The sequence below is a fragment of the Rhipicephalus sanguineus genome, chromosome 7 (assembly GCF_013339695.2).
Source record: "Rhipicephalus sanguineus isolate Rsan-2018 chromosome 7, BIME_Rsan_1.4, whole genome shotgun sequence".
NCBI lineage: Eukaryota > Metazoa > Arthropoda > Arachnida > Ixodida > Ixodidae > Rhipicephalus > Rhipicephalus sanguineus.
Window position 1 is genome coordinate 146,513,174 of NC_051182.1, and position 18,112 is coordinate 146,531,285.

The 18,112-nt window shown below is 44.4% G+C and overlaps 2 protein-coding genes across 2 annotated transcripts in view; one reads left to right on the forward strand and one right to left on the reverse strand.

Moving 5' to 3' along the window:
• The window catches only part of LOC119400202 (uncharacterized), a 366,922-nt gene that overhangs the window by 159,675 nt on the left and 189,135 nt on the right, over positions 1-18,112 (reverse strand). The window lies entirely within an intron of this gene.
• The window catches only part of LOC119400200 (zinc carboxypeptidase), a gene marked incomplete at its 5' end in the record, with an annotated part of 62,405 nt that overhangs the window by 28,997 nt on the left and 15,296 nt on the right, over positions 1-18,112 (forward strand). Inside the window, one exon of the mRNA XM_049417541.1 lies at positions 15,959-16,046. Coding sequence (XP_049273498.1) covers positions 15,959-16,046 — 88 coding nt within the window. The remainder of the gene's footprint in view (positions 1-15,958; positions 16,047-18,112) is intronic.

Below are 18,112 nucleotides of genomic sequence, written 5' to 3' on the forward strand. Positions count from 1 at the left end.
CGTCAAGGACTCACAACATGGCTCCAACATGGCGGATGATGACGTCAAGCAGTAAATCAGCGGCGATTAACCTGCTTCAGGTGATAACGACGTCGCTGGAACGTCATGGGCATCTGTGTTTGAATAACGAAGGAACCAGCATGCGAGGTTTTGATAACACAAACGTGACGTCACCGAGTTCAAGTCCCGTTATGTTGGTGCTCCAACTGACTGTCTCATTGACGTCAGTGCAAGCCATCTATGTTATCGAAGTACTCGATTCGTATTCGAAATTCTGAATACATGCTCACACCTATGTACTACCGATCAAGTACACAACTATGATTGTTATTAAAGGAAAGTAGTTGTTCGAGGGCTAGTTTCTTTGTTAGACAGAGCTTAATATTGTCTGTTGGTTTCATTGTTTGCGTATATGACAGTTATTACAGCACAATATTTCGCCCAGGTTGATCACAGAGCTAGTAGTGCACATTTATTAACAGTTTTTCCATCTTGTAGAACAGAAGCAGCTGTAGAAAAGGTTCATCACTGTGTGGCGCCTTCTTTTTTTACTGCACAGGAGACCAGTAGCGCACATAGCATCAGCTTTGTTCCCTTTGCCGTTTGTTTCCCTGAGCAACTAATCATGCATGCCATTACACTGGCACTAAATTTTCTGCAGTGTACAGGACAATAATGAACAAATATACTGTAGCAAAAGGGTCTGGGGAAGTAGGTGTGTATTCACGTTGTATTAGCAGACCTGCCAAGTCTTCCGGATTACCCGTACAATGCACGAATTTTGACCCCTTTGTACGGGTTGTACGGGTGACCGCAAAAATCTTCCGGGAAGCGTGCAAAAACGTAGTTTTGCGGAAATTTTTAGCCGTTTTTAGCAGAAAATTTACTGTTGGTCTGGCAACTTTGGTGAGACTAATCAAAACCAACTGCCATCGCCATCACTCAGTTGATCGAGCTTGCGATGTTCGCCATGTTGTGCTTTGTTAGCGGTTGAGTTGGCGTGCTTCGGAGCAGTGGTGTTGGTGTCTTGGTTGCTGTCAGCCATGGCTCTTAGTAAAGAGCGGGAGCGAAAACAGTACTTACAGGTGTTTTGGAAGCAGTACACATCCGAATTCCCCTGCATCGTGGAATCGAGGAAGGGCAAGCATTTTGCGTTCTGCGCGGTGTGTGGCTGCGACATCAGCGTTTCTCACGGAGGCAAAACCGACCACCACCTTTGTTCAAAAATAAGACAAGCTAAAGCCCAAGGAACAACAGGAACTCTTCGAGGCAGTTCGGCACTACTTTGTGACAGTGTGCGACTACATGCGACACAAGTTTCCCCGACAGACCCTGCTCTGCCTAATGCAGAGGTAGTTCAGTTGAAAAGCCTGGAGACCATGTCCTTCCGAAAGGTGCGCTTTTTTGTTCAAAAAAATTAAAAAAAATGCCCCCCCCCCCCCCCCGGGCAGGGTCTTCCTAATTCTGTGTCCCAGTACTGCTCGACACACAATGACACAATAAATAGCGGGAACGTGTTACGATTGTGTTTGCGCTGTAGTACGAGGTGCATATGCAGTACACACCTCACAATGCATATTATTTTTCAATGCAGGGTGACATTCTTGCAATCCCTTGTGCTCCATCTACTGACAGTGGTATTTCAGAGGTGCCATATGCTGCATCCTCTAGACAGTGGTGTTCCAGTGGTTCCAAGTGCTTGTGGGGTTTTGCGGATTTCCCCTACCTCGAGGTCAACATGAACATTTTCTGTTAAGGACAATGAAACGACTTGCTGTATGAAAGCGCCCGTTTCAGTTTTGCAATTTTTAGTACAACGGGCGAATTTCGGGATCTGTTTGCTTGAATTAGATTTTTAGGTTGGTATAATAAAAGGTCTGTTGTTAGTTTTCGAGCTCAGTAAGAACGTTTTAGATTTTTGACTATTCAAGATATCTTAATAAGGAATTCTTATTTAATTTAACAAATCATTTCAAGTTCAGGCACCCTCATTGGCAGGTTCGATCAGCTTATGTTTGTTGTCAAAGTGAACATAACACGCAAATTTCTTCTACGTAAAAAAAAGTGTGATCATTACCCATACCTGTTCTTTCCCAATTTCATACCTTTCTGTATCACAGCATACAATAAATATTTAGATATTTTGAAATCAAGTGTTATGTTTTGCAGACCAGTTTGACTGGATGTGAAAGCCATATGAAGCATTGCTTTGTATGTACATATGCTCGTACATGATGGTATATACTATTTATATGTGTGCACTACTTCTGATTTCATTTCATGATCCTTACTATGCAGCACAAGTGGGTGATGACCGAATTTCAAGCTTCAGATGAACACACGAGGCTTACGCATGGATCCTGCAGATTTCACTATTCGGGGTGTCTTTCCAACCAGCCCTCCTTATGCGAACACGACCTTTGCCAAACCAATATGAAGACGCGTTGTGGAATTTCGGTAGTACACCCCGAATTAATGACATCTGTAGGAACACATGCATGACGCCCTTTGTGACCACCTAAAGCTTCTGTTTCGGCCATTACACATGACGCGAAATGAATGGTGTACACCTTCCAACACCCACACAAAAGGGTGTTAATACGAGCTAACACCCTAACACCCATAAAATTTTTGCAGACACCCTTTCTTTAGGGTGTTAAACTAACACCCTAATTGAAGGGTGTAGTCAATAACACCCTAAGGGTGTCCCGTCTGGCGACAATCTGATTTACACCCTTAAGGGTGTAAAAATGTTTAGTGTGTGACACCGCGAACGGTGAATTACAGCCAGCGTTGACAGAATCGCAGCCACCAACTGTGATACTATTGTGTCAGTTCTCTGTCTCCATTGCTATCTGCTAAAGAAAAAAAGAAACGCTTTCTTGACCTCAGCCGGTAACAAGCGCCCGCTAACGCAAATGTGGTGGTCTGATCAAGGGATTACCTGTTTTCTTCTTTTTTTTCATTCCTTCCTTTTTACTGTGTAGTTTCGAAGTATCCGGCATTAAACGTTCGTTGGAAGTAGGCGCCGGAGTATGTTGTGCATCTGTGGCTTTGTTTCAATTTCTGCGCTAAAAAAGCTCGTAGTAAAGAATACAGACATTACTGACTGAATGTTGAGTGTCGAACACGTTGGTACACTTTTTTTTAGAGTTCAGTGCAGAATATGTAGTTACAGTTGTGAAGAACAGCCTACTCACAGAGTTTTAACAAACACTGCAAAATAAAATTCAGTGCAGGCATCGCAGCCTGCACTGCCCTTGTTTAAAACCACGCTAGCCATTAGCTTTAACTTGATCACGAAATATATGAGAGGAGACGTTGGCACCTCGAGAAGACACCGGCTAGCGCCGTCTGGTCCAACGTGAAATGAGAACACACTAAAAAAAAAAGAAAACGTAGCAATTACGCAAAAAAATGCACACAATAACAACGACATCGAGTTGTGCCACACTCATTGTAGCTCCTTATCTAAGAGAGAAATGCCTAGAAAATGGCGCGCACGGTCAATGAGTCTACAGTCGAAACCCGCGATAACGAAATCCCCAGGGAAGGGAATTCTCACCGCAACGAAATATTTTCGGAGCACCGGCGAACACCCATAGGAGTCAATGCATTTCGTAACTCGCGACTACGAAAGATATTCATACCGCAGTCCCTCATTAACGAAATTTTGAAACATGAGTGCGCAAATAATCTACTCTCGCAACATTAACTACATTCGAAAACTGCTGAAATGCATTCATGCTACACTTAAATTGTGCAAAACTATCGCTACAGCGCACTTCAGAAGCAGCTGCCATCATTGTTTACAAAAAAACATAAAGCTGGAAAACAATGATGATGATGATGGCTTGCCGGAACACCTGCTCGTTATCGCGGACTACGTTGCCAAATCCACATTCCTCATGGAGTTTCGTTCGTTGGCTTGGCTCTGTGCTTGGCTTTGTCGGCTTTGCGCGCACATGGTCGCGTGTGGAGCCATTTATGGAGCGTTTGCTTGGTCGCTTGGTGCAAAGTGAACTGTGTGTTGCGACTGCTTCGTCCGATTTCGCTGCCTGCGAAGATGCCGCCCAGAACGAAAAAGCGGAAGTTCATCACGCTGGAAGATAAGGCTGCAAACATCAGTGAGGTGGAAAAGGGCAGGGAAAAAATACACATCGCCGAAGAATTCGGCGTTGCATGCAGCTCGCTGTCCACGATTCTGCGCTGATCCGCGCTGATCCAGCGAAGCCGGAAGAAGGTTCGCCTGTAGGCGCACTTGATGACGGTACTGGTGACAGCGCAGTGCTGCCGTCACTGACCAGTGCGTGGGGTGAACTTTGTGCCGTGGCAAACGAGATTCCCGATCGAGAGGCATGAAATTGCTGCATGGTAAGGCCCGCAAAGGACAAACTTACTGACTTTTGGAAATAAAATGTGTTTTTTGTAAATTCCACGTCTTTTCTGCCGCATTCTCGCGCCAACAAAATTCCCGCGAGAGCGAAATTTTGTGCTTTCCCCGCCGATTTCGTTATTGCGGGTTTCAACTGTATACCCATCCGTCTCGTGTATGGGGTGCGCAAGTTTTATTGTTTTTTAACCGCTAACTTTTCTTGTTCGTTGTCACTTCCTCTCTTAGTCATATATATATATATATATATATTATATATATATATATATATATATATATATATATATATATGGTATGTGAAAAATAAACCTTCATTTGATAGTCTGCGCTTGTCTGCGTCTTCTTGTCATCCTTGTTTTCTGCCGCACCAACTGGTCCAATCGCCAACTAGCCCAATCGTCCACTTTGGTTGGTTACTGGCCCGCCAGCGACTCGGGCCAACCACTGACAATGGCGAAACAGCGATGCTTTGGCAACGTCAGGCAGGACATTTCCCTTTCGTTCAAGTATTTGCGGCCGTGGAATGACGTCCTGCATGACGTTATTGCACCACGTGATGTGTGCTTGTAATTGCGTTTGTGTTATATAGCTGGGTGGTGCTATAGTAGCGTTGCGTGTGTGTCTTCTTTGTGTCTTATTTTGTCTTAGTGTCGAGTTAGCACTGCAGCTGCTTCTAATGATCATCAAGCCACCTTGCGACTCTCGTGCTTGCTGAGGTCACATGGCACTCCCGCATGGGACGCCGACCGGAAGTTTCACCATTGCAATCTTTAGAACATGGAAACAAGCCTCACCTTTCACGCTCAACGCAACAAGTTCCTGCGAGGTCATCAGCGTTGACTCATACCATAAGCCGCGGGTTCACAGTAGAAGTTGGCAATCCAGAAAACAAGCTTAATACGGATCGCGTGAGAAAGAGTCGCACGCTCCTTTATGCATTCGCCTAAGACGCATGGAAGGCGAAAGTCATGTTTTTCTTATCAGTCGATTGCACTAATCTCCCGAAACCTTCCTGCACCCAACGTGGTTTCGCACTGCCTCCGGGATCGGAGGCATTAAAACCTTTCTGCACCTCACATGGTATTGCGCTACCTCCGGAACTGACTACCTTTGACCAGGCGACCATACAGTTTCACAATAATACGCTAGTGGGAAATCTGGCGCTCTAGTGTCCATGGGAGCTGTTAGGCATGGCACATAACTTATCATGGGAATGATCGGTAGTACATGGATTTGCCTAAGCTTCGATTTTTCGGCTCCGTGTGACTCCGTACGGCCTGCAGCCGCTTTGCCGCGAGACGAGGTTCAGCAAAAGTTCAGTAGTACTATTTCCCCAACTTAACCCTTTTAGGCTTATCAATACAGATCAACTCACGAGGTACACAACGAGCCATTCTTTTATCCGAAACAAAAGCCACAACAGAACAATAAACAAAGCTACAAGTGTGTTCGAAGCCCCAAGCACGGAGAATAGGCAAGTCCATGCACCAGCGCTCAACGATTGCAGCGCCGCAGTTCCGTCTAGTAAATAATGTAAGAAAATTCTATGCAGGCGACGATGTCATGTGATGGCGTCATCATGTGGCATCATAATACGTGACGACGTATGCGGGATGATACGCGTTACGCCAACACGTTTCTCGTGTGACGTCATATGGTGACGTCATCACATCATAATTTATTTGCATCACTCGTGTTGACGCCGACTGACACGTTTCGCATTTGATGACGCACCTAAGGTTCTCGCCTTAATAATAGATGTGTCAATTCAGCACCAACTCACCCACCTCAACGCATTAATGAACCAAGTTGGCCAAGCTTATAGATTTTGAATATAACAATTATGATTATGATAATGACCCTTGTGACTATTTTGGTTAAATGGACGCTACGGAGAATTCTGTGTTTCATACATGCGTATCATATACCCTTTTAGGCAGATGAGGGGCAGAGCGCAAAGCAGCGCACCTGCGCAACATAGCAGCTGATTGCGTCCACAGGCTTCCGACCGACTGACTGAGATACATCAGCCGCCACGAGAGCCGCCGTGGTACACTTTATAGTGTCACCAGCTGTCGACCCAGCAGCAGTGCATTGCGCAAAAATTCCCGGAGCGAACGAGTTGAAAAAGAAAACGCAAGAAAAAGGATTCCCTCTTATTCGGGTTACGCATCCGCTCTGACTACAAGCAGGCTCACCACAAGCTAAAACCCTGTGTGTGTGTGTGTGTGTGTGTGTGTGTGTGTGTGTGTGTGTGTGTGTGTGTGTGTGTGTGTGTGTGTGTGTGTGTGTGTGTGTGTGTGTGTGTGTGTGTGTGTGTGTGTGTGTGTGTGTGTGTGTGTGTGTGTGTGTGTGTGTGTGTGTGTGTGTGTGTGTGTGTGTGTGTGTGTGTGTGTTTATTCTACATTACGTTTTCTCTTAGTTTCCCCAAGGAACCGCACACAAACATGTCGAAGTTGATACGTCAGCTTCTCTTGTCCAAGTTGTTCTCCCCGTTTCCGTAACTAAGCATGCTGTCATCATAATCACCTTCATCATCATCAGCCTGACTACGCCCACTGCAGGGCAAAGGCCTCTCCCATGTTTCGCCAATTAATCCGGTCCTGTACTTGCTGCGGCCGCGTTATCCCCGGAACCTTCCAAATCTCGTCTACGCACCTGAACTTACTGCCTCCTCCTCGCTCGCTTGCCTTCTCTAGGGATCCGCTCTATTCCTTACGTTGTATGCTTATTAAAAAACTCCTCCGAGCCACAACCCTTGAAGCCTGTACGACTGTGCCAAAAAAAAAGTTACACAACTTCCTAACCTAAAGTGTAACACGGCGAACAAGCTGCACAATAGCGGCACTCCAAAATGGAGCATAAAGATGGAAGGGGCCATATACACATGTACTATACCATCTGCAAAATGTGTCCCCGTTATGTGTACGAAGCGCAGGCGGCCAAGAGAAGCCGGGTTAAAACTGCACAAGGATAGCTACAGGCGGTTTCAAAACGCGACTGCAAACGCCCTCTTCCCGTTAGATAAGATAAAAGGGGCTTCGTGAGATAAGATTGGCGATTGTCTACGCAAAGAGCCCCTTCCATATGCCCCGACTAAGGTGCAACTTGAAGTGCCTTTCATTCCGGGGAGCGTACCCGCGTAGAGTTTACATGGTCGGACTCGCCGCACCACCAGTGTCAACGACCATGGCCTACGCGGGCATACGTTCGGTCGCAGCATTCTTTCTGGTCGTGACCACTTTGTCGTCCGCGTTACCTGCTCCGAACGAGAATACGCCAGTAGACTATACAGGGTAAGTCGCAGAAAGTTATTTTAACTCTTTTCGTATAAATGCCTTATCGCTGGCATTCATTATATTAGTGTATTCTAGGCGACGTCCTCGTCAAAAAGTACGTTATCGGAAGAGGCGTTCTTTGTATTACGTTCGATGTCAAATTCACGTCATCCTAACCTGAAACGAAATTTATTGCAATTTAAACATGCCGCCCTCAATCCTGTTGATCTGTTACGTTTTCGGAATCAAGATCGTTGAGGAGATTGGCGTTGATATGTTTTACGTTGTCGTCATCAGTTCCTTGTAGGGATTCCGAAGGGCGCCAAGCGAAATTTTGAAGGAAGCCTTGCCGTTTCCACAAGGTAATGCTGCACATTATGTTAGCAGCCACTCAACGGAGTGACGAAGCGTTGCAATGTAAATAAGGCGTTGTCAGTAGACCATTGGCAGAGGTCTGAACGCCATTGCTTCAGTACGCCTGAAAGTCTCTTTCTATCAGGCATATGCATCGGAAACAACATTCGGAGTCTATAAACAAAACAAAGTGGAGGTTCAGGAGATGGACGCTTGAAGCGATGGATATTCTTGAACACGGGGTGTTGCTAGAGTCAACGTTTCGACAAGTGGTCTTCGATGAACCAAAATAACAAGGCCACATTGGTAGCCTTGTCTTTTCTTCTTCAAGGCAGCAGCATGGTCAGACAACATGGTCAGTAACATGCTGCTTGCTGCTTCGAAGACAAGACCACTTGAAACGCTGGCTCCAGTGGCACTCCTGTTCAAGAACATTCATTTGGTGCCTATAAAAACACGAGCCTATTTACTGTCAGTAAACTGTCTGTTTTGCACTTGGTCTTTTGAAAAAACTATTATGGCGAAAGTTTACAGGGCTATTTCTTGCCAAATCGCGCGTAACCTGCTAGATTCGGATTTAAGAAATGGCCGGAGCACAGCCCGTTTCTTTGTTCCCCGAACGACTAGGCATAACAAGACTGCTAAACTAACGTCGCCTTATCTAGCTCAATCCGATAATAACCTATCGCTTCCTCAGCTTAAGTTGCTTTGAAGAGTACACGCAGGGCAGAAGTTCAGGAGAAGATTAGAAGCTTGAAGATATGAATGTCCTTGAACACGGGGTGCGCTGATCTTTTGATGAGTACAGATACGTGTGTAACAAAAGAGCGACTAACGGCGTACTAAAAAAAAGAAACAAAGGTAATTTATTGAGGGGTGGAAATGATTCAATGTCTCTGATACCATTTTGCACGTACAGCCGTTGTCAAAAAAACTGGAGACCACGCGACACAAGAAAAAGCTGAATATTCCCCCTACTTCAGCAAGAAGCCTTGAATTTAGATTTTTGACCTGCTATAAAACGCGCTAACAACACGTACTGGGCAGTTCGGCCGAATACTGTCCCAAATTGCTGAAAAATTCAAGTTTTCTCAGACCTAGTGGTCTCTAAATTTTTGATGACGACTGCACGCATAACCAGTGATCGATCAAAAAGCTTTTTAGGAAGCGAAGAATCATTGCGCGACCGTAACAATTAGAAAATGCGAGCGACACCTGCAAGAAAATCGAGGAATTGGAGCAAATTTGATTTCGTGAACGAAGAACGAATCAAGAAACAACTTAATTTAGGAAGTTGGCGCATTGCGGAAACGAAGACGAAGCGCCACGTGAAAACAAGACACTAAATTATCTTTTCGCACATTCCTTTTATTTTATTTTTTCACAAAGTCTACTGCCGCACGCTTCGTGGCCGATCCCCCAACCAACCAACCAAAAAACAGGACAGCAATAAGATTTCGAAATGCGTGTCTGCTTAATGAAATAGGCAAATTTTCATGGGATCGATTCAGCGACTTCGCACATCTAAGATTTGGCTGGAATAAGCAGTGATGTGTATCACGGCAAGGAGAAGTTACTTTCACCGGACTACGCTGCAGAATTCCTAAGTTGAATTATTACTTACACAAAGCTGGACTCAGCGCGTCTCCGTTATGTCAGTTTTGCGGTGAAATAGAGACAATAGAGCATTTCTTTTTATTCTGTCACCGGTATTCTAATCAGCGAAAAAGATGCCTCATCGCTCCCCTTCAAAAGTTAGGATTACAAATCAATGTTCCGCAAATTTTATCATTTGGTGGCATTACATTAGGTTATAGCCACAGGGAGGTCCTCTCTGCAGTGTTTGATTACATACCGGAAACCAAAAGATTACCATGCTAGTTTATATTGGCTTATTTGCAGTACTAATTCCAACCGTAGTTACATCCGTCAAACATCACACCTGATAGACTGAGCTGTGTGCTCTGCAGAATTTTCAAGTATTAGCTCTGTTTTTTTTTATCTATTTTAGTAAAAAATTGCAACGTTTATCTTTAGCCTCAAGTATTTACCTCAAAATCCTGCCGCCCGGTTCTTAGTCCATCCCCCTTTGTGGGTAAGCGCCACTAGTAAGAGGTCATCATCATCATCATCAGGAAATTACAAGTGAAATTGTTTCCATGTTTCCACGTCTCCACGTTTTTGTAAACAAAGCGCGAGGCCCAAGCCTTTCAAAAAAGTCTTCGCACGCAGCGTTTCATCTCCTTACCCCTTTTTTTTGTATTGAAGGTGTAGATGTAGACTGTTCTCTAAAATCTGAAAGGGCTATTCACAAAACAGCTATGGACAACAGTTTTCGTAAAATGTTAATTCCATCAGTCTATATAGAAGCTTCCTGTAGACGTTTCGTAGACGTTTCAGTGCCACGTCTAGCAGAGTTCTGCAGGTTGTTCAGCAACATTTTTGCGATAGAAACAAAAGGTTTGACAGCAGGCATAGTGAAGATTTCGCACTGCAGGTTTTGTCTTCTCATCCTTTTTTGTGCATTGAAAGTATAGAATGTCCTCTGGAGTCTGAACGGCCTGTTTTACAAAGATCGACGGACAGCAGCCATCGAAAACTGCAATTCCGTTAGTCTATATACATGTTTCCTGTAGACTTCCTGCACACGTTGCAGTACAACATATAGCGGCTTTGTACATAATGTTTAGGAAAATTATTGTGCAACAAACGAAAAAGCTTGCCTATGGACGTAGCCAAAAGTTGTCATTGTAGACTTTCTATAAGTTTGACAAGATGAATTTTTTGTGAATTTTCCACCAGGTTTCAAGTGAAGCGTTCGTTTCTTTGACTGCTCAGCTAGGGTGAGAAAAGAGAGAAACTTAAAATAATTTGGAAGAACTAGTTACCTGAATAGGAGTGCACGTCTCATAATAGAAATAGAGATCAAGGAATCGGCAAATGCTGAACAGATGAAAATGTGATAACCTGCGTGCTTAGGTGTGCATGAGGAGCTGAAATTAAATGTTAGCATTTAGTGCATATATGATAAGCAGGATGGGCAGCGCATGCATAGAAAAAAACACTGTATAATCGTTACGTAAGGTGCAACGTACTCTCTTCGAGGAACAGCTTGCATCACCCCACCCCTATAGTACTGATAAGAGACAGCGCATTCAAAATCAGCGAAAAACCAACAATTCTCATCGTACTGATTGCAGGCATCGGCTCGTATCTGTGACCCCCATTACCGCGGCCCAAGTTGGCCTGTTATCGACCTTGGCGGACAAACTACAGGTAAGTGCAACAACGATTGGCTCAAGATCACACCTCCTTATCACCGAGGTTATCTCAAAATGGCATTGTTATGACACACTTTATCGGGAATTCCACGCCGATCGCTTGAAAGGCGATATCTTCCCTGTTGTCATCGCTTTTCTCATTAAACACCTCGTGGGTAAATGCAACTCAGCGCAAAATTCAACAGCTCCCTCCCCCCCCCCCCTTTTAGAAATATGATAAGCGCTTGGACAATAGAGGTGGCGCTCTGAAAGGCGTTCTTGGCCGAGTTGGCTAACTGCGATGTAACAATTATGCAACTAAGTTAGAGGGGCGAAGGCGTAGTGCGCAGGAAAGATCAGCGTGTCGGTTGTATATAAATGTCGTCTTCACCACAGTTACCTCTTTTCGCTGTTATTAACGCGATAGCGTTAAAGAGCTCGCATTTTTGCTTTGTATTTTCAAAGTCAGTTTAGGTGCCCTTCAAGACCTCTTTTTTTTTCGTAACCCGCCGCGGTGTTCTAATGGTTATGGTGCTCGACTGCTGACCCAAATGTCGCAGGATCGAATTGCCCGCTGCACTCATTATACTAAAAATAATGATGTCGCGTTCAGATCCGCGAGTACTGTACAATTGTACAACGGCTACTTGGAACAGCCCTACAAAACATACAGGTTTCCACATGTTCACAAAGCAGAACTATTCAAGACGCGTTTCAGAAGCGATGCATCTGTGCGATGCATCTGTGCGGTGAGCGTACGGCGTGGTTGCCCCAGTTTCACCTGAGCTGTCTTTGTGAACAATGTAGCACAAACAAGTGCATATACTAACCCACTTTTATGTTGTAAGCCCAAACAACTCACAAATACAAGTTCAAGCAAACAAAATGCACATCTAAATCAAATAAAGAGTACAAACAGGTGCCATACTTTGACCCATGTGCGCATGAATTGAGCCACCCACTTTTGTGGATATAGGCCGTGTTCTAATACTATAGCCGTAGACATTAAAATAGACAGCTAAGGAGGCAGCGGCCATCTTAAGTCTGATTCCGATCCTCGCGAGGCCTGCAAGATAGCATCGCGAAGACAGGATCAGGGACGCTAAGATAAAATGAACATACGCACATCCTAAAGTAGGCCTAACAATAAATATGATGAAGACAAAGGTAATCCTGAATATCCTGGCGAAAGAAAAAGAGTTCACGATTAGAAACAATACATTGGAGTGTGTACAAGGATATGTATACCTATACGACAACTACTAACAGGAGAGCTATAATCCCAAAAACGAAATTCACCGAAGAATAAGAATGGGCTGGTGCATATTGGGCAGCCACTCCCAAATAATGTCAGGAAATCTGCCGCTGTCATGAAAGCGAAAAGTATGCAGTCATTGCATACCGTCAGTTCTAACGCATGGACCTGAAACGTGGAGGATAACAAAGCAAATGAAGAAAAAGATGAGAGCCACGCAGCGTGCAATGGAGCGAAAAAATTCATCTGCGATTACGATTCCGCCTAATGCAAATTCTGAGAGCAGCTTCGTGTTGGGGCAATGGCCAACTGTGTTTGAAGTTTTGGCTTTCCGCAAGGTATCGACTACGCCGTAAATCACAAATTTTTTGTGAACTAGGACAGCACCCACTACGCCATTAATATTCTTTCTGGGGATAAGCGAGGTACCCGCTACACATCTGTAAGGTATTATGTGCACTTTGTTGATGCTGCATGTGGCTGATGACGACGAACAATTATGGCTGAGCACTTTGCGGTGGGTGGGAAGCATTAAACCGCGCACTCGTTGCGCGATTAGCAGTGTGTGAGGACTGGTTGTTGTTTTACTCTTCTGTCAGGCTATATTACGTTAACGCGATTCCTTGCCCGGAAATTCATTTCATTTCATTTCATTACCTTAAGGACCCCACTAGGGGGTATTACATAAGAGGTGGATGTAGAGAAATTATACCTAAAATGCCAACCATGTATGTTAATTGCGAGACAGACAACGTGTTACATTTTGCAAAAATAAACTCGGGCAGGTAATGGTGGCAGTGCTGTGAGAAAGGTCGTTCCATTCAGATGACGCCCGTGGAAAGAAGGAGGCAGAAAATGTCAAGAGGAGGCATGACACCTGTATAGGGTCTTTTTGCGGATGAGTTTCAAGCACAAGCGTGGCTATGTGGTATAATACTCGACTGCCACGCAGAGGGCACAGGTTCAAATTCCATTCGATTCTGGGTGTTTTTTTTCTCATTTTATTTTTTTCATGTTATCGGTTACTTTTTCATATCTGTCGGTTACGCCACCGACGACAACGGCGACGGCGCCGCCGCTCAACGCAGGAACGGGCACCTAAGAGCTGCGCTCTAAAATGATAGGAGTAACATTGAGAGATCAGAGCACGGCAGAATGGGCCAGGGAACAAAGAGGGGTAGCGCATATCCCAGTTAACATCAAGCGAAAGGAATGAACCTGGGCTGGCCATGCATTCGCAATGCTTACGACAGACCACAGGTGGACAGTAAGAGCAACAGAATGGTGGCCAATGCATGAGAAACGCAGTCGAGGTGTTAGATGGAGTAACTGAAATTAAGAATTTGGCAGCGATGAAATGGAATTCATCTAGCTGAAGATAGGTTAAATTGTAGACCGTTGGGAGAGAGGCATTCGTCATGCAGTGGGCATAAAACAGGCTGAGAATGACGATGATGAATGATGATGGCGACGACGCGCTGCCACGTGTTATGTCCAGTACAGCCACAGGCTGTCCGATGCTTTTACGAGCATTTATAGGCCAAGAACATTATTACGAATGCGGGCTCCGCGTGTTGTCGTGAATGGCAATCGACTATATATGTTTGCGACATTGATTGCTTTTTCCTCGCAGCTCGACGTATGGCAGGAGTCCACCGCTGTCAATGTGTCGGCGCTTCTGCGGCTACGACCCGAAGTGGTCGCGGAATTCGAGGCCAACGTCACGCGAACGGGTCTCACGCTGACCACGCGATCCATGAACCTGCAAGAGTGAGTGCGTGCATATTTATTACAGAGGCTACTGCATGTAACGTGAAGGAATGTAACTGAAAGTGTCAATAGACACCAGTACAGGGTAAATGAATGTGTAAATAGACGCCAGTAGAGGAAAATAGAAAGGGTAAATTGACGCCTATAAAGGGTAATAGGAATAGCAAATTGGCGCCATTACAGGTTAATTAAAAGGGTAAATAGACGCCAGTACCGGATGATTGAAAGTGTAGACACCCGCCCAGGGTAATAGAAAGGGCACATTGACACCAGCCCGGGCAATGAAACTGTAAGGAGACACCAGTACAATGTAATTGAAAGAGTAAATTGACACCAGTGCAGGGTAGTTCAAAGTGTAAAACAGGCACCAGTACTAGGTGATTCAAAGTGTAAATAGACACCAGTATTCGCCACTTGCTGATTGAATGTGTAAATAGACGCCATTACAGGATAATGAAATTGTAAGGAGACACCACTACAATGTAATAGAAAGGGTAAATTTACACCAGTACAAGGTAACTGAAAGCGTATATAGCCACCAGTAGACAAGTGTAAAAATCCACCATTGAACGTTATGAAAGTGTAAATAGACACCTGTGAAGGGTAATCGAAGGTGTAAGTGGAAAGCAGTACACCAGGCCCGTAGCCAGAAATTTTTTTCGCGGGGGGGGGGGGGGGGGGAGGCACTTGCTGAAAACCTTGACTATTTGAGAAAAACACCTATTTTCATTATTTATTTTTGGTAAAAACACATACTTCACCAAAATATCGTGGGGGGGGGGGGGTGCTAGGGTCCCCCCCCCCCTGGCTACGGGCCTGCAGTACACGCTAATTTTGTTTAAGTTGTCGAGAGACACCAGTACATGGTGGGAAGTGTAAGTGTATAACCAGGACTAACCAGAGAGGAAACTAGATAAACAGAAGCGGTACACTGAGCGCGAAAGACGGAACCCTAAAGCATGATGGAAGCTGAAAAGAGATCAGAAGAGAAACTCTGCATGCTAACAGAAAGCCTAGCGCTTTGCTATTTTAAGGGCTAAGTGGCCGCAGCCTCTCAGCGAATACATGCCGGCTGCATATTCGCAACTGGTTGAGGCATGCATCTGCGGCAAGAAAAGCACGGAAGCTACTCGGCAGATTGTAACGAAATGCCACGATATTCACCCAACAAAATATACATCTCAGAGGTTCAGGAATTTAAAGCGTGAGAAGTATTAACTAGTCAGTGATTTATGATATGTATTTAGCTAAACTTCGTCCTTCTGGCACGAATTATAACGACTCCGTCTAATTTAGAAAAGTCATTCTTTTCAACTCGGTGGCACACGACCAATAATATTTATTTTAGCAAGTTTTAGCTATTTGAAATTTCAATTACTTCAATAGCCTCCTAGTGACAATGAATACCTCGCATCAGTCTTAGCATAGCGATATTTCATCCTAATGAAGTTCGCAGTCATTTTTATTCTTTCTTTCTGCCGAGAGCACTTGTTAGTGCGTATATGAGCAGTGTGCCCGGTAGGCTGGGAGTCAACTGCACTGACCAGGAGAGCTCACACGGTCGTGCGTATTGCATAAGATAAGCGCATATCTGCCACAGATATTATGAAAAGTCAAGAGTGTTCTTTTAACCTTCTTGTCATTTCAGGGTGATTGAGAACGAACGAAGGTCGATGCGCTTTACGACATACTCGACAACTCCTCTGCGCTTCCAGAGGTACTTGAAGTATGCCGAGGTACGTCACAGCTTTAGTACAATTCTTCACGTGTCTGTGACGTGATTACTCAATCATGTCGTCACATAGAGCTTTTCTACTTCTTGGCTGCGGTTTATGAAATCTTCATCCGAAGCTTTTGGTGTCTACACTAGTGATGCAGAACTATCGATGGTACTATCGATACTATCGATAGCTTAGTCACTATCGAACTATCGGTGGTAAAACATACTATCGATAGCGCTATCGATAGTAAGTACGATGGTACTATTGATAGCATAAAACCAACAGCGCGAACTCATTGCAGAATAAACTTGGTTCCCCGCGCACGTGGTACAAAGTGCAGCCGGAGGAGCAGGCTGAAGGGCAAGAAAGTTCACCTGAGTGCTTTGCTGACACATGATCATAAAGTCAAACTGTTCTGCTGTAGTGGAAAGGAAGCCGTTATATGTGGTGGAACTGCGCGGCTTCAAATTTATATTGCATTTTATGATTTAAACATAAAAAAATATATCAAGAATTAAGTTTGTTAATTGTAAGGTGTAACTGGTTGCTTTTGGATATGAATTTATTGATGAACATATTCCGCCATTTTCACTGAAGAAGTAACTTATTTCTCACGTCAAAAATTGCTCCTAAGTTAAGCGAAGCTGATAGTAGGCTATCGCAAATATTTTGGCAATATGGCTGGCCAGCAACAGCATCGTTATGCACATCACTCTCGATAGTATTGTCACGTGGTTGTGACGGTGAATAATACTACAGCAAGATTGAGAAATACGGAGCTCTTTATTTGGGCGAACTTGTGACCAAACAATCAAAACACAAAATACAAGTGATACGCGCTGCGCACTGATAGCGGCGAGAACAGTCGTCGGCCGTTGAGTAATCTGATCATTGGCGGAATGCGTCGTCTTTTATAGATCAATCATCGAACCTTCCAGCGTTATCGCTGGTGCTCACGAGTAAGCTCTCGAATAAACTTGGACTTTTTGCGTCCGGCACGTAATCTTAAGAGAATGATCTCAAACAATCGCGAAGCTTCTCAAACATTGCGGCGCGGTCTGCGTCAAACGTTGCTAACATTTTTTGTGTATGAAACCCGAATACGTCAAAATAAAGCAATAAGCACGCGTGGCAGTAATATCGCTAGTAATATTAACGATGGTACTACCGATTGCACTATCGATAGTTTGTCGGTAGTAGTACTATCGCTAGTTTGTTTACACTATAGTTTCAAAAAAAAGTTATCGATGCTATCGATGGTCAATTTACCGATAGTTCTGCATCACTAGTCTACACTCATTTAAAAATATGGGCAGTTTGCACTAGTGGTGAAAGCCTGGACTAACAGCGGAGCTTGTGGCCGACTTAGCTTCTGTCGGCTTCCACAAGCATGACTAAGTCGTTGTTAGGTTTGGCTAGACGTTGCCAGTCTTGGCTATGTGGAGCGTAGAACTACATTGCTTGGTGTAGGGGCGTAGCCAGGAGGGGGGGGTTCAAACCCGCCCCCAAAAATTTTCAGTTTCGCTTGCGTATATATACAAGCACACATAGAAACGCACGCACGAACATACACAAAAATATGGTTGAACCCCCCCCCCGCCGGAAAAAAATTTGTGGCTAGCCCCTGGCTTGGTGAAGTGTCGTGGTGGCTACGCGAACAATTAATTGTCATGTTCTTAAAAAGCTCGGTCATAATTAGTAATGACTTAATTATAAAGGTCCTAATTAGCAAGAAGTTAATTCGAGTGTCATTAACTAGCAAGTTTTCAGATAGTACGTGCTTAATTAGTGAGAATCTGATCAGCAAGGTCTTAATTAGCGTGGTCTTAGTTTGCAATGCGTTAATTAGCAAGGTCTTAATTGAGATGGTCTTAGTTCGCAGTGTCTTAAGTGACAATTAACCTTAATTAATCCTAATTAGCAAGGTCTTAAGATGAAGAAGAGTGCGAAGACAGAGCGCGCCGGCCGAGCAACGCGTTAGAAGTACACGAAGGTAGAGCCCGATGATGATGATGATACTTTTTTGTTCACTGTGCACGGCCTAACGTCGAGCTTAAAACGCTCCGCTGTTAAAAAGAGAA